Source organism: Perissodus microlepis, chromosome 7, assembly GCF_051167445.1.
Source record: "Perissodus microlepis isolate ML-2025 ecotype Zambia chromosome 7, ASM5116744v1, whole genome shotgun sequence".
Classification (NCBI taxonomy): domain Eukaryota; kingdom Metazoa; phylum Chordata; class Actinopteri; order Cichliformes; family Cichlidae; genus Perissodus; species Perissodus microlepis.
In genome coordinates, this window is record NC_140467.1 from 64,762,166 (window position 1) to 64,777,479 (window position 15,314).

Here is a 15,314-nt window from a genome sequence, read left to right on the forward strand (position 1 = left end):
CAGCAGCAGGCAGGCTGTTCATAAGGTCTACCCTCCATCCAGGACAGGATGTGTGTGTGTGAGGGAGTGTGTGTGTGTGGGGGGGGGGGGGCTAAGGGAGTCTGAGGATAAGAGCAGGAAGTAGAGGGTCAGAATGTAATGAGCATGCTCAGTTTCCACAGTCCAACAGCAAAGAGCAGAAATATTCCTAAAAACGGGAACACTGGGAACAAAACCAGCCGAAACACCGCAGTGATCGCCGAATCCATCAGACTGAAGAACGGAGCGTGAACGGCGGCGGCCTCCGAGGATGATGGGATATGTCTCAGTAAGAGGGGGAAGGACGACCTGAGCTGAGGCCGCTGACCTCAGTGAGGACACCTGCGCAGCCAGCTTGGTGTGACCGTTCCCACCTCAGCACCTTCTTACAGGTCATGTCTGAGATGAGAGTCTGTGGGAGGGGCTACAGCCTAAACCTGAGCAGCGATTGGATGCCAGTGAAGCGAGCCTTGGCACCACCTGAATAAAGCTGGTGCTGTTTCCTGAAGATGGTGTGTTATTCTGTAAGTGTGAGCCTCTCCTCCGGCTTCACCCTGAACATCTGGGATGTCCTGTGGTATTTCCGACAGCAGCAGCTCCTTCGCTCAAACAATTGAATAGAAGGAAGCGCTGCTGGCTGACTTTTTCCTCCCTCAGAGACGCACTTCCTCCAGCCCTTCAGTCGAGCTCGAGCGAGGCCGGAGGACGCAGGAGGAACATGGAGGTCCCGCTCCTACTTTTCTTTCTGCTCTGGAGATCCAGCTGTGCGTGTGAGTACAGAGTATCGGGTCGGGCTGAAGCTTCGGTGTCGGGAAACGAACGTTTGATTGTGAATTTTACTGATTTACTGAGGAACAAGTAGAGAAGCTACGACTGACTCTCTGATCACACCAGTGTGTTCAGACTCTTTAATCAGAAACAACTTTCTCAGTTTGTCTGCTTATTAAAAACTCTGGCTCCTACATTTCCCAGCACGCACTGCAGTGAAGTTGGGAAGAAAAAATGAGATAAAGTTGAAGGTGGATCCTTTGATCACCTCCCAGCCGTCAATAACATTTCAGTAATCGATTGCAGAACGTTGACGTGAGACCTGAAGGTTGTGGACATCTTTGTGCCTTCACGGCGGCTTTGAGTCTTTCGGGTCTGGTTCTGTTCAGATTCTTAAAGACGTGACGGCAGAATCACAGACTGTACGTGAAAGATGGATGTAGCCTCTGTGACATCACCGTCTGCTTTGTCTGCTATGGTTCTCAGGCCAGAATAGCTGAAGCGTTCGGAGCAGCTTTCACTGCCTTTTACGGCAGTCAAAGCTCGGCTTCATCTCCAGGAACACAAACTGACGCATGCCACGTCGGCGGAGGAAAATGGTAGAAAGGAAATAGTTGGTACAGGAAGTGAGATCTTTACAGCCCTTTAGGGTTAAGCCTTTACACACTAGGCGTGTATAATCTGTGTCAATATTTTTACTTGCCTTTTCTTAATGCAGCCATTCACACCGATGTGCATTTTCACTGCACGAATTTGCGGCATTTTCTTGGATCTGACCAATCAGGTCACTGCATCTGGTAACAAGTGCGCTCATAGCTCAAATCATGCACGGTGCTGAATATACAAGTATCTGGAAATAAGGGAAAAATTACTGATTGACCTCAGACATGGGGCTAGACCCTGCCACGGCTCACTCGCCGCCTGGTTCCTCGGCCTCCTCAGTGTGCTCCCACCTCGGCCTCCTCAGTGTGCTCCCACCTCGGCCTCCTCAGTGTGCTCCCACCTCGGCCTCCTCAGTCTGCTCCCACCTCGGCCTCCTCAGTCTGCTCCCACCTCGGCCTCCTTAGTGTGCTCCCATCTCGGCCTCCTCAGTGTGCTCCCATCTTGGCCTCCTCAGTGTGCTCCCACCTCGGCCTCCTTAGTGTGCTCCCATCTCGGCCTCCTCAGTCTGCTCCCATCTCGGCCTCCTCAGTGTGCTCCCATCTTGGCCTCCTCAGTGTGCTCCCACCTCGGCCTCCTTAGTGTGCTCCCATCTTGGCCTCCTCAGTCTGCTCCCACCTCGGCCTCCTCAGTCTGCTCCCATCTTGGCCTCCTCAGTGTGCTCCCACCTCGGCCTCCTCAGTCTGCTCCCACCTCGGCCTCCTTAGTGTGCTCCCATCTCGGCCTCCTCAGTCTGCTCCCATCTCGGCCTCCTCAGTGTGCTCCCATCTCTGCTAACAGGAGCTCCAACATGTCTGAACGCCATGCGTCCACCCTTAGATCGAACCATAACATCCTCCCTGCTGCTGCTTTGTCGTGAGAATTGGATGAGCCCAGAATCTGCGATTCTTCCTTCTGTGGTTTACTAACTTCTGGACGAGCTCTTCATGTCTACTTCATTTTTTTCCACAGTGTGTTTTTTGACTTTCGGGTGCTAAAATGAAAGTTTTGATTCTGAAAACTGAAAAAAAGAAGAGTAAATCTGTACGTTCTTTGTCAGCTTGGTGAGCGTGCTGTAACAGCCTGACGAAGCGTTGCACGTCACACTGAGTCGGATGATTTAAAAACTCCAGGTTTTACTGTAACGCCTCCAACGACACTCCGAGCTCTCAGCTCTGTGCAGAGCACTTCACAGCTGTCAAACCAAGAAAACAAAAGGTCCAAATGAGGATTTATTCTTCAGGCAGGAGCAGGCGGCTCTGGCTGCCCGAAAGATAAACTCCTCGTCCCCCGGGGTCCAGCTCTGGGACCGCTGCTGTTCATTTCACCTACAATAACAGCAGCATGGAGCCGTCAGGCGTCAGTTCAGAGTTTGTTTATCTCGGTTATAATAACAAGCACGCATGCTGTCTGTGCTGGGTGATCATGGCGCCTCAACGCTCTCCTCCCCTGCCACACGCTCAGGTCGGCATAATTTCTGCGTGCTGATATTCATATTCTTATCAGAATCAGAATCGTGTTTATATATACAGTTCAGCTGTTTAGGAGGGAGATGGCGAGGGGAAAGAAACTGATCCTGTGTCAGGTGGTCCTGGTCTGCAGGCTTCTGTACCATCTGCCAGAAGGCAGCAGGTCAAAGAGTGTGTCCAGGGTGTGATGATTTTCTCTGCCCGTTTCCTGGTTACTTAGAAGTGCAGGTCCTGGATGGAGGGCGATTATTGATGGGGCGTTTCCAGTTCTCTGCTGTGCTGACTCACACTCAGGTGTAGAGCAGGTGTCTGTCCCAAACGTTCCCGATGAACCTGGAAAAACACTGAGATCAGCCAAACTTCCGACTGCAGATGTTGACGGTGTTCTTGTTCTCCACTTAATCTCTAATAACTGAAATCATTTACAGCCGTCACACGTACAAAGACGGCCTCTTAGTTTTCCTCCGTTCATTAGAGCACAAAAGAACCACAGAGACGTTGGTATTTTAGAAGGAAATGAGGTCAGAGGTCAGAGCTGCTGTCTCTGTGGTTCATGCTCAGCCGCTGCGGTCCAATGAGAAAGCAGAAGCTCTGCAAGTAACCTTTCTTTGGTTGCCGGTCTCCAGGGAGAACGGTGATTTGCATTTATCAGTGATTTACATTCAGCAGACGGATGGAGCACAGGGTGAAACCCGTCTGCCATCTGAGTGAAGTATAACAATCTGAGTGTGTGAGTGCAGCATGTATATGACAGCTGGGAACGAGCCGGTGCCAACATGGAAGACAAACTGCATGCAGACCGGGTCATGCTGAGTATTCAGGGTGTTTCGTGGGAATAACAGCATTACTAACACGTTACTTTTTCAGTAACTAGTAATCTAACTAATTACTATTTCTATCGTTACAACGCCGTTACTGTTACTATCAAGAAAATGTGGACGTGTTACTGTTTGTCAACACACAGACGGGTGAAGCTGTCTTCAGCTTACTGGGAGCTGGGGGGGGTGGGGGGCTGTAGTCATGGTAAACCAATCACACGACCATTTAACATTAAATAGGAACTAGACGCTATGTCAACCCAACCCAAGTGGTTATAAAAGAAACACACCTGAGGCCTTGGCTACATTTTTAGGTAAATAGTTCCTCATAACTTTGTTGTTTAAAATTTGTGCATAAGTTTTCAAACTTTACAATTTATATTTGCATTTCAAGTTAATGATTTTTTCTACTGAGATTTTATTTATTTAGTGTGATTTTAGATCAAATGTGTGAATACTGTGTGTCAAAATGAAAAAGTAACTCTAAATTGTAACATGTGAGGTTGTGCTGAAAAGAATGATACCAAACAAGGCGAGGCAAATAGTTTATAAAGTATGTAGCGCTAAAATGTAAAAGTAGTCGAAAACGGCCAATTATACCCTATAACACAATAGTTACTTTACCAAGTAATTAGTTACTTTTACAATATTGTAGCTGAGTTACTAACTCAATTACTTTTTTGAAGAAATAAGTAGTAACTATAACTTATTACTTTTTCAAAGTAACTTTGAAGGGACAGAATTAAAAAGGTCTTGCACTATCAAAGTAAAACAGGAAGTAAGACCACCCAAAACTCCAGGAATCAAAGATGAACAGCAGCGGCAGAACACGCTGAACACAGATCGCAGCGTTCACGAGAAGCTGAGAGTTTCACCCCCACCCACGTGTGCAGAGTAGGACGCACCTCCACCTGCGGGATCTGAAAACACTCACAGCCACATGTTCGGGCTCAGCTGGCTCAGACCGCAGAGCTTCAGGCACAGACATTAGTTTTGTAGTTGGTTTGTAGGTTGGAGTAACTGGGCTATAAGCTCTAAAAGCAGCGCAGGTCAGTCTTAAGTGTGTCTGTCATCAGTGGGCGGAGTCCAGGTTGGGCTGAACTTTAACTTAAGGTGTTTGCGTTCAGGATTAACGCGTGATTTCACTAATCTGTGAATGTGACAAATCAGAGCCGCTCTTTATATTCTCACCTTTCTTCTCACTTTCAGACACATCTCCAGCCACCTCCACCTTTTCTTCATCCACACCGCTGGACCTGTCTAACTCCGCCCAAACCATCAGGAGTCCTGGGAACGCTGTCACGGACAATCTGTCCCCTCCAGATGTTTCCCCTGCAGTCACCCACCTATCCCCTTTAAATGGCACAGCTGCTTTTACCATGGACCAGTCAGTCGCCTCGGAGACCTCGTCAGGTGGAGGTGACTCCCTAGTCAGGACGGAGGTGGTCACGTCGTTGTACGAGTCATCGTCCTCCATCGCTATAAACCAGTCCGAGTCGAGCGGAGATGGAGGCGTGACGCTGGGTTCCTCACGTGTGAGCACAGGTGGAGCAACAGACGTCATAACTGAGCTACAACCCGAGGACGGATCCACACACCAAACATCTGCAGCACCCTCAGACAGCACCGCCTCAGCTGCACCCACCACCACCACTCCTCCACCGTCTGCATCCAGCACCAGCACACATAGACCACCCAGGACTCACAGCCAGACCCCGCCCACAGACACAGACTCCACCCTTCATCCAAACATCTCAGAGAGTCTGGCTCAAGAAGTATTATCAACAGCACCAACAGGTGATGCGGTCCCTGCAAGTAGCACCTCAGCTCCATCAGTCCCACAAACGAGTACAACAAACACCAGCACCACTGCTGCTGTAACCACACCCTCTACGAGCAGCATAACAGCGCCTGCTCCAACCACAGCCATCAAAACCACACCTCCTACAGCCACCAGTAGCACCACCCCTGTCACAACTGCAGAGACTACAGTCGCACCATCAATAACAACACCAGCAACTACACACACAACCATCCCTCTGCCAGCTACAACAGCCAGCTTGACACACACCATCCAACCCTCCACTCGTGCCTCCACTCCCGCTACAACTGCAGCAACCACAGCCACGAACCCGTCTCTAACCACAGCCATCGAAACCACACCTGCCACTGCCAGTACCACCACCCCCACCACAACCACAGAGACTGCAGCCACACTATCCATAACAACACCAGCAACTACACCTACATCCATGGCACCATCTCATACCACAGTCACCAAAACCACACCACCCACCACTCCCAGTGATAGTTTCCCAGCTACAACTGCAGATACTAGAACCACCACGAGCATCATAACAACCGCCGCTACAACCACCCCACCTACGACTGTAACAGCATCTCCTGCTACAACCACCCCACCTACGACTGCAACAGCATCTCCTGCTACAACCACCCCACCTACGACTGCAGCAGCATCTCCTGCTACAACCACTCCACCTACGACTGCAACAGCATCTCCTGCTCCAACCACCAAAACCACGGCAACCACCACTACCAGCCCCACAGCAACAACCACCACCGCTCCAGCAACAAGCATGCTTCACACTACTACGTCCACCTCCACCACACCTGTGAGTACCCCACCTCTGTTTGATGCTGTTATTTTAGAGGACTTCAACATGTGAGCACGCCTGTCCTCATACCTGTTTAAAATGGTGTTTAGACGTGTTCAGGATGTTGTGTTGTGTTTGGCGGTAGTTCACGCCGGTTAACTCCAGATCAGTTTTATTCTCCTTGATTTTGATCTTTGACTGTTTGCTGCTTGTATGAAGAAGCTCAGTGTGAAACCTGCCAGATGTTGGCAGAGGTTCGGTTTCCTGTGACTGGTGTGGTTCTGGTGCTCCGTGGGAGCGTTGCTTCCAGCTGAAGCAGATGGTTGGGTCTGCGGAGCTGGTGGAGAGCAAATTGAGAGCTCAAAGCCAGTACATACTGAGCGTATGAAAAGACGATCACACTCCTGTGTTACTATGGAAACACAGTATTAATAGTATTATTTTATTCTACCATGTTGACCTGGTAAAGCTCTCCAGACTCTTTTTTATTCTCTTCTCTCGGACACAGAAAATCAAAGTCAAATGTAGTCAAGAGGTCGAGTCTCAGAACACGACTTCCGTGTTGAAATGAAGATCATGGCTGCCCGAAGGCCTGACGATGAGTCAGCTCAGTGGTTATACAGGGTGGGCTTATAAAATGTGTTCAATGTGCTGCCCATTGTGTTGGATTGTCAATGCAACCCTCTTCTCCCACTCTTCACACACTGATAGCAACACCGCAGGAGAAATGCCAGCACAGGCATCCAGTATCCGTAGTTTCAGGTGCTGCACATCTCGTATCTTCACACCATAGACAATTGCCTTCAGATGACCCCAAAGATAAAAGTCTAAGGGGGTCAGATCGGGAGACCTTGGGGGCCATTCAACTGGCCCACGACGACCAATCCACTTTCCAGGAAGCTGTTCATCTAGGAATGCTCGGACCTGCACCCATAATGTGGTGGTGCACCATCTTGCTGGGAAACTCAGGGAACGTGCCAGCTTCAGTGCATAAAGAGGGAAACTCATCATCATGTAGCAAGTTCAAATATCCAGTGGCCTTGAGGTTTCCACTGATGAAGAATGGACCCACTATCGTTGTTCCTCATATACCACACCAAACCATCACTTTTGTTGTTCCAGCAGTCTTGGAGGGATCCATCCAATGTGGGTTAGTGTCAGACCAATAGCGGTGGTTTTGTTTGTTAACTTCACCATTCACATAAAAGTTTCACTGAACAAAATCTTCTGCGTGAACTGAGGGTCCTGTTCCAATGTTTGTTTTGCCCATTCTGCAAATTCTGTGCGCCGATCTGGGTCGTCCTCGCTGAGATGCCGCTGTAGCTGGAGTTTGTAAGGGTGCCATTTGTGAGTAGCTAATATCTGCCGAAGGGATGTTCGACTAATGCCGCTCTCCAGTGACATGCGGCGAGTGCTACGCTGTGGGCTCTTGCTGAATGAAGCTAGGACAGCCACTGATGTTTCTTCATTAGTGACAGTTTTCTTGCGTCCACATTTTGGCAAATCCAACACTGAACCAGTTTCACCAAACTTAGCAAGCAGTTTGCTAACTGTAGCATGGGAGATGGGTGGTCTCGTAGGGGGTCTTGCATTGAAATCTGCTGCAATGACCCGGTTACTGCGTTCACCAGATATCAACACAATTTCGCTCCTCACGTGTTAACCTCTTCGACATGTCAATGGCTGTGAACAAAGAGAAACTTGTAAATAACTCATGAAAGAATAAAGTTACGTTGAAACCAAGCACACCATTGTTGTTCTTGTGACATTACCAATAAGTTTGATGTGTCACATGGCCCTCTTCCTATTGAAGAAACAAAAGTTGTATCCAAGATGGCCGACTTCTAAATGGCCACCATGGTCACCGCCCATCTTGAGGAGTTTGCCCCCTCACATATACTAATGTGCCACAAACAGGACTTTAATATAACCAACCATTCCCATGTTGTTACGCTGTATCCATATAAATGGCCCACCCTGTAGAGTGACGGACGGAGTCGCTCAGTGAGCGGTAAACAGGAAACACACTTTGAGGTTTCTCCGCAGAAACTGATCAAGCAGTTCAGACAAATTTTATCAGAGGCGATGAAGAAGCGTAGACTAATGAATGACTTAACCAGTGGTGGAAATGAAGAGGAGGTGCAGCCTGTGTGTGTGGTTGAAGGTGACTCTGGTTGAAAGTCTGATTTTGCAGTGATGAAGATGAAGAAACGGTGTGCGTGCAACATAAAGCAGACTTTGATGCTGCTCACACATAAATAGAGCGAGCCTCTGGTGTGAGGCTGTTTCCTGATTGGATAACTCAACCCCAACAATAGCCCACTCTGATGGTAGCGATGGAGCTCAGTTTGATGCTAAAGGTTGTGGAGAAAGTCCGAGGCGGGCAGGAAGGAAAGCAGGGCGGGGTGTGCAGAACGTGCCTCTGCTCGCTGAGGGAAAGTTTAAAGATCGATGGACCCAGAGAGAAAAGAGTCACACGGGTCCGGGATGCAGGAGAAAGAAGTTCCAGATCATTTCAGCCTCTGGAGCTGATGGAGGAAACCTCCAGCTCCTCTCTGGAGCAAAGTACTTCAGGTGAAAGATGTCTGTAACTGTCAGTGTGTCAGAGGAAGCGTGTTTCTTACCGAGCGGTCAGATTTAAATCAGGGATGCTCAGATGTGCCGCTACATGTTTGATTCTTGGATTCGTTTGGGGCGCAAAGACAGTGAGTTACCGGATCATTTATCTACATCCGCTTTCTGTTGTAAGCCAAAGACCAATCAGTAATATGGAGGCAACCTGACAATGGTCTGTGTGACAGTGGGAAGGAAGAACTCCTTTTAGACAGGAAGAAGCCTCTAACAGAATCAGGCTCAGGGGAAATACACAACAGAGTGCTTTGGGCCCTCACTCGTACTCTTTTCATTCCTTAGAGAGTGTAAGCACTACAGAAACAATAAAGTGCCTTATTTTCTGAGAGTGCGATGTTAATAGGGGAACTTTTTACCTCTGTGCAGGCCTTTAAACACTCACGTCACGAGTATGAACCCTTTGGTTTGATCCCAGGAGGAGACAACCTCCTCTGCATTTGCATCACGAAGGCCATTTGTGTAAAAAAGACATCAGACACCAGCAAATCATTTTCTTTGAGTTTCACAAACACCATTTGACCCTGACCCTTCTCTCTGTGACCTCCTGATGCAGGTCCAGACCTCAGAGGGTCCCCGATGCTCCGCAGACCTGAAGGAGATCAGCTCCAGCTCAGACTCCGTCGCGGTGCAGGTAACGTCGGCCGGTCTGTCCTGTAACTTCAGTCTGTTCTGCGTTCTGGACTCATGGTCCGGTCCTGCCCACTGCAAGTCTGATGGAGAGACCAGCAGCGCCACCATCTGTAATATAACGGGACTGCAACCCGGGACAGTGTATCAGCTGACAGCGGTTTCCAGGAAGGATGGCGAGATTAGCCACGGGACAGTTCAGACAGGTAGGAGCACACCTGAAGAGTGAAGCTGCAGTTCAGAAGTTAGCACCTGAGTGCTCTGTGTAGCTATTTTAACTTTACCGTCACATTACTTAGAACAAGCTCCGCCCCTTTCTCATGACACCCATGCACGTGTGCTCCCCATCATGGATAAACCTCCTGACATTATTGATTATTGATCATATTATGTTTTAGAGCGCGCCAGGTTTTTAAACTTCAAACAATAAAATCAACATTTCTAAAAATAATCCGGTTAAAAATATTCAAACTTCCAAGATTCAATATCTCTGGACCTGCTTTAATAATAATAATAATAACTTTATTTATAAAGCGCTTTCAAACAAAGTGCTGTACAACTATTTGAAACTAAAAAGATAAAAAAAAATAAAAGTGATACATAGCAATACAGGTAAAAGACACAATACAAGTTAAAAACAGTAAAACTTTACTAACACGTGCATGAAAACAAAAAAATCACCATCAGATTTAGGGAAACATGTTAGTACATCAGACTGTGCTCACTGCCTGCGTACGGCCAGGTGAAGTTGAAGAGAGCTGCAATGATGTAAGAGAGAAACCTGCACTGCTAAGCCAAGAAAGAAGGAGAACGTCCGGCTGCAGAAACCTTTAAAACACTTTCCTAACTCCAAGGAGGAATCCAGATCAGGGACCGCTTTCCATGGGAGTGATGACTGTTTTAAATAACAGAGAGATAAATAAATCAGGCTGAAATAACGGGCTGCTGAATATTGTTTCCCCTCAAACAGCGACTGTGGCTCCACAATGTTTGGAGTGAAACGAGAAGCAGACCAGAAGAAAACGTGGAGACGAGGAGGACGTGATCTGTGAGAAGAAGAAGCATTTCGGTGCTTATAATGTTTTGGAAAACTTTAATTAGAGTCTAAAAGGCAATAATAATTATTAGCAGTCGTTTCAAAGACGTGTGCTTTCTTACGATGGACAGGCATCTGTTCGTACGCGTGGTCAGAGGCACTTCTAAATGTCTTCACGAAGTAAAAACAAAAGTCCTGATGAACCACAGATTTGTGCACTGTTGGTAAATGAGGCCGATTAATGCTTTGCTTTAATGATTACAAGTGTTTTCTAAAAACATGCCTAAACTAACCCAAACCCTGACCTCCCCCCATCGCTGAACTGATCCACGACCTGCTGCAAACAAACGAAGGAAGTGGCTGAGAGCAGAGGAGGGTGAGGAGGGTGAGGAGGGTGAGGAGGGGATGTTTCTGGAAACAAACACTCAAGATGAGATGAAGACCATTGTTAGAGAGTGTTTCTGTGTTTATCAGGAACTTTCTGGAACGAGCAGCTGCAGCCGAGCTTTCTCTGGTTTTCTCTCAACATTGAAAATGTTCCTGCTCTGTTCATTTTCGTCCCAATTAATACGTTCACGTCAGGACGGTGACTGTCAGACCGAAGGCTGGCCGTGAATCACGTGGACATGTTTCCTCTGCTGCAGTTTGAAGACCACCGTTCAGGGTGAGGTGGAGTCAGGCGTTGCTTGCTGTGCCTCGGTCGTCTCGTAAAAGTCACAGAGTCATTTGGGATCTTTACAAGTCTGTTGACGTTTCTGGAGCTTTGCAGCTTGTGCTGTGCGGGTCGGACATTTTGTCCTTGGGGTGTTGCCAGCCTTCCAACAGCAAGCAGGGAAGTCTGCTCAAACAGGAAGCCATCACGAAGAACAGGCCAGAGTTCAGGACCGGGGGGGTTGTCCTCATCATCCTGCCCCACCCAGCCTATTTTTTTCAGTTTCCTGTGTGGACTCATGCTGCCTCCGTGAAAACGCTCTCATTCTTTTAGCTGCTCGAACAAGCGCGTGGGCCTCTGCAGCAGCACGGTGTCACTGCGCCCACGACCACCAACCACATGGGGAATTCACCAAAGCCAGTAGAAGTTCACAATTCTAGATGCCAAAACATAAATATAAACCCGGTCATTAAAAAGGCGTGTTAAACCACTAACATGGTGGCAGGTCATGTTACATGTAGGGCGCTCACCAACAGACTGCAGACTATGGAACAAAGCTGATGCTCAGCGGTGCTGACGACTAAACTCAGACCCACCTGGATGCAGATGTTTTAGCTGCTTCTCTAAATTGGAAGTCTTTCCTCCTCTGGTTTACAGGATAATAGTGTTGGCTTTGGGAAATCATTTACCATCTCTGGGTCATCCCTCTGAAACGCACAGTCTTCCCTAGCCGACTCCACCAGAGCTGTTGTGACAGCTGCACTAATCGCCAATTCACGTGTTGTTTTTGATGTTCTTGTGCTCCTTCTTCTTTTTCCTTTGCTTCTTTTTTCTGCAACTAATCCAAACCACAACCCCACCCATGATCCTCGACCACAACCTCCCAGTCCAACTCAAACTCCAAATCTGTCCCCAAACCCACCATAAACCTGTCCCCTTCCATGGTCTTGAACCCGCAATCCAAACTTGTACTCCTTTGAACTCAACCCAAATCTCAGTGCCCACCGCAGTCTGTACCAAAAACCCAACCCCAATCCAAACACTACCTCCAACCCCAACCTTAATCCCAGCCTGTCCCTGAACTCAGCCTAAACCTTTCTCCAAGCAGGACCCACAGCCTGATCCAATCAAGTGTTTCTGAATGAACAGCAACAGATACACCAGAACCAAACCAAACCCCCTGAAATCTGCTAACTGCTACAGTTCAGTGTCTTAGTTTAAAAAACTTTGATTACCCAAATATTAATTAATGGAAAACAAAAGCGCTGTAAAATGTCATTTCAAAATAAAACTTCCTGTTTTCAGTGTGGGTATACACTGAGTGTCCTCTCCTGTTTCAGACCCAGTTGGCCCAGCTCATCTGGACCTCCAGCTGGGCCCAGCTCAACCTCATCATAAAAGCCTGTTGACGGTTCTAAGCGGCTCGGCTCTGACGGTGTCCTGGACTCGGCCTACCGGTCGCGTGGACTGGTACGATGTGACTCTGGAGGACACGAGCTCCGGATCCCGGCGCAGGACCAGAATCAAGGGCTCTGCAGCCTCCCAAACCGGGTTCACCTCCCTGATTCCCGGGACTCTGTACAAAGTCAGTGTGGCAGCTTCAGCTGGGAACAAAAGCGCCTCACCTGTCCACGCAATGACAGCTACAGGTGAGCTACAACACCTCCAGAATCTTCTCATGTTCAAGTTTTATTATTGTACAGGTAACAACAGCACATCACTACCAGCAATGAAATTCTTACACTCAGAGGGATATGTTGCTCTGGAACATGATCAGAATGCACCTGATTGGCTGAGAGCTTATCACATGATCAATAATAATAAAAACATAGAGCTTTAAAAAGGAATAAAACTAAAACTGTTCAAGAGCAACTCATTCAGCGTGAAAGTGGTTTAAAAAGAAAAACAGTGACCATCACAGCGGTGTCAATACCCTCTGATCTCTCCACCACCCCTCCGTAATGCTCCTCTCTCCCTGCCTCAGCTCCCTCCTCAGTGGACGGCCTGCAGGTGGCGTCCTCTTCCTCACACAGCCTCGGGGTGACTTGGTGGATCGGCTCGGGCCGCATGGAGAACCTCAGGGTTCTGCTGAGGGATCGGGCTGGTGTTCTGCTGAAGAACATCACTCTGAAGAACAGCAGCACCTCGGTGGAGCTGGATGGTCTGCACCCAGGGACCCCGTACACCATCACCGTGGTAACAGAAGCAGTCGGCATTCAGAGCTCCGCCTCGACAGCATCCGTCACAGGTAGCGAAAGCACTGACCCGTGTTAGAATCTGAGGTAATCTGAGTACATGAGTGTTTCTAAAATACCAAAACACTCGATGGACGTGTGAACTGTGAATTTAGAGATTCGCCCTCATGTCCAGGTCTCTGAACCTTCACCCACTTTCTTCCTGCGTCTTAAAAAGCCGTTTGATGCTGTAGACGATGAAACAAAGATATGGAGTTAGCGGATTTCAGGTCAGGGACTCATCTGCAGAACAGGTTCTACTTCACCATGCCATCTAAAAATACCCATAAACTGGGAAATACAAATAACCTGCATTAAAAACACTGAGCTCAAAGCTCACCTACATCTGAGTGTGGTTATCCCCAGAACACCTCCACAAACTCCTCTGATCATCAGCAGGGAGCAAAAGGCGTTCACCTGGAGAGACCCGACAAGCACGTGTCAGTAAAACAACACCTGCAGACAGATGTGAGCTACGATGTCTTCAGAGCTCCAATCAGCAGGAAGCTGCAGCAGGGATACAGGAAGTCGCGGCTAAAATGAGCGTGAGGAGACAACCTTTCGTCTGTTTCTCAACCTTTCAACCACACAAAGGCGTAAAATGACGTCTCACGACTGACCAATCAGATTTAACCGTCTGAGGTCATCATTGCTGACCCTAACCCCACCCGCACTTTGCAGTATAGGGTTTGAGTCCCAAATATCTGTGGAGGCATCTACAATGTGAACATCGCTGCGTTTTATTTCTTATTCCGCAGAGTTTAAATTTCTTTGTTGTTTACAGTCCACAACGTGACCTCGGTCGTTTTGATGCCCTTGATCTGTTTCTCTGGTTCAGACTTTAATGCGTTGACGTGGCAGTGAATCCACTCAGCGAGGCTGCGTCCTGCTGCTGTGTCATCTTAAATGAGTCATGTGTTTGTTGGACAGCCGACCAGCTGTGAGATTTGCAACTGATGGACTTTACCTCGGCATTGTTAGCCTGTAAAATAGTTTCAAATATTTCTGTCAGCATGAAGTTTATGAAGTTGTCTTCATTCCTCTGAGCGTTCGAGCTTCGGCGTGAAGATAAAAACTGGATCTTCGTCGTCCTGCGGCTCTGTTTTTCTTTCCAGCAGCAGCGGCGTTTCCGGGATATTTCAGACCTTTCTCCCTCACGCCCTTTCTCTGTCTACAGCTGCTCACCTCACCCAGCCTCTTCATCGCTTCAGCAAATCTTTTCACACGTGGCGCAGACTCTCCACCCACACCACATTACATAAACGCCCATTAATCATTGCATTGCTTCTGAAACACTGCTGCTGTTTCCAGGTGAACACATGAGACAGCTGGTAAAGTTCAGGCGAAACAGGAAGAAGAGGAGAAAACTGTACAAACATGAGTCTAACGTGGGTCCTCCTCCTCCTCCTTTTCTTCAGCCCCAGCACCAGTGTCACGTCTCGTCCTCGAAAACAACGGCAGCTCAGACCACCTGCGGGCCTCCTGGCTCCCACCTAAAGGAGGGGTGGAATCCTACCTGGTGACCCTGAGGGCTCCAGGATCCGACCCTCAGCTACGTCACCTTCTCCCCAACATCACCCAAGTGGAGTTTGAGGGTCTGACCCCTGGGCGTAGCTACGAGGTGTCAGTCAGCTCCTCAGCAGGCAGTCAAAGCACCGAGAGCAGGAGCACAGCGAGGACAGGTGAGTTCAGCTCAGAGAGCAGGTACAGAGGGAGTTACAGGTACATGCCATCGCGTCAGGTGGAGGTGAGAACGCTGGACCACAGACTCAGACGCCCTCTGCTGGGGGGTCTGTGTTGTTTATAT

At 48.5% G+C, this 15,314-nt stretch overlaps 1 protein-coding gene across 3 annotated transcripts in view; it reads left to right on the forward strand.

Annotated features, from left to right (window-relative positions):
* Positions 1-209: 209 nt before the first annotated feature.
* Positions 210-15,314, forward strand: part of ptprbl (protein tyrosine phosphatase receptor type B, like) — a 35,402-nt gene continuing 20,297 nt past the window's right edge. For 2 of the 3 annotated variants that reach the window (XM_084936709.1, XM_084936710.1), the window contains exons 1-6: positions 211-788; positions 4,922-6,345; positions 9,512-9,791; positions 12,614-12,922; positions 13,258-13,521; positions 14,926-15,189. In XM_084936709.1, coding sequence (XP_084792835.1) covers positions 737-788; positions 4,922-6,345; positions 9,512-9,791; positions 12,614-12,922; positions 13,258-13,521; positions 14,926-15,189 — 2,593 coding nt within the window. In that variant the 5' untranslated portion in view covers positions 211-736. Of the gene's footprint in view, positions 789-4,921; positions 6,346-9,511; positions 9,792-12,613; positions 12,923-13,257; positions 13,522-14,925; positions 15,190-15,314 lie in introns of all 3 variants that reach the window. The other variant, XM_084936711.1, reaches the window with a different exon arrangement.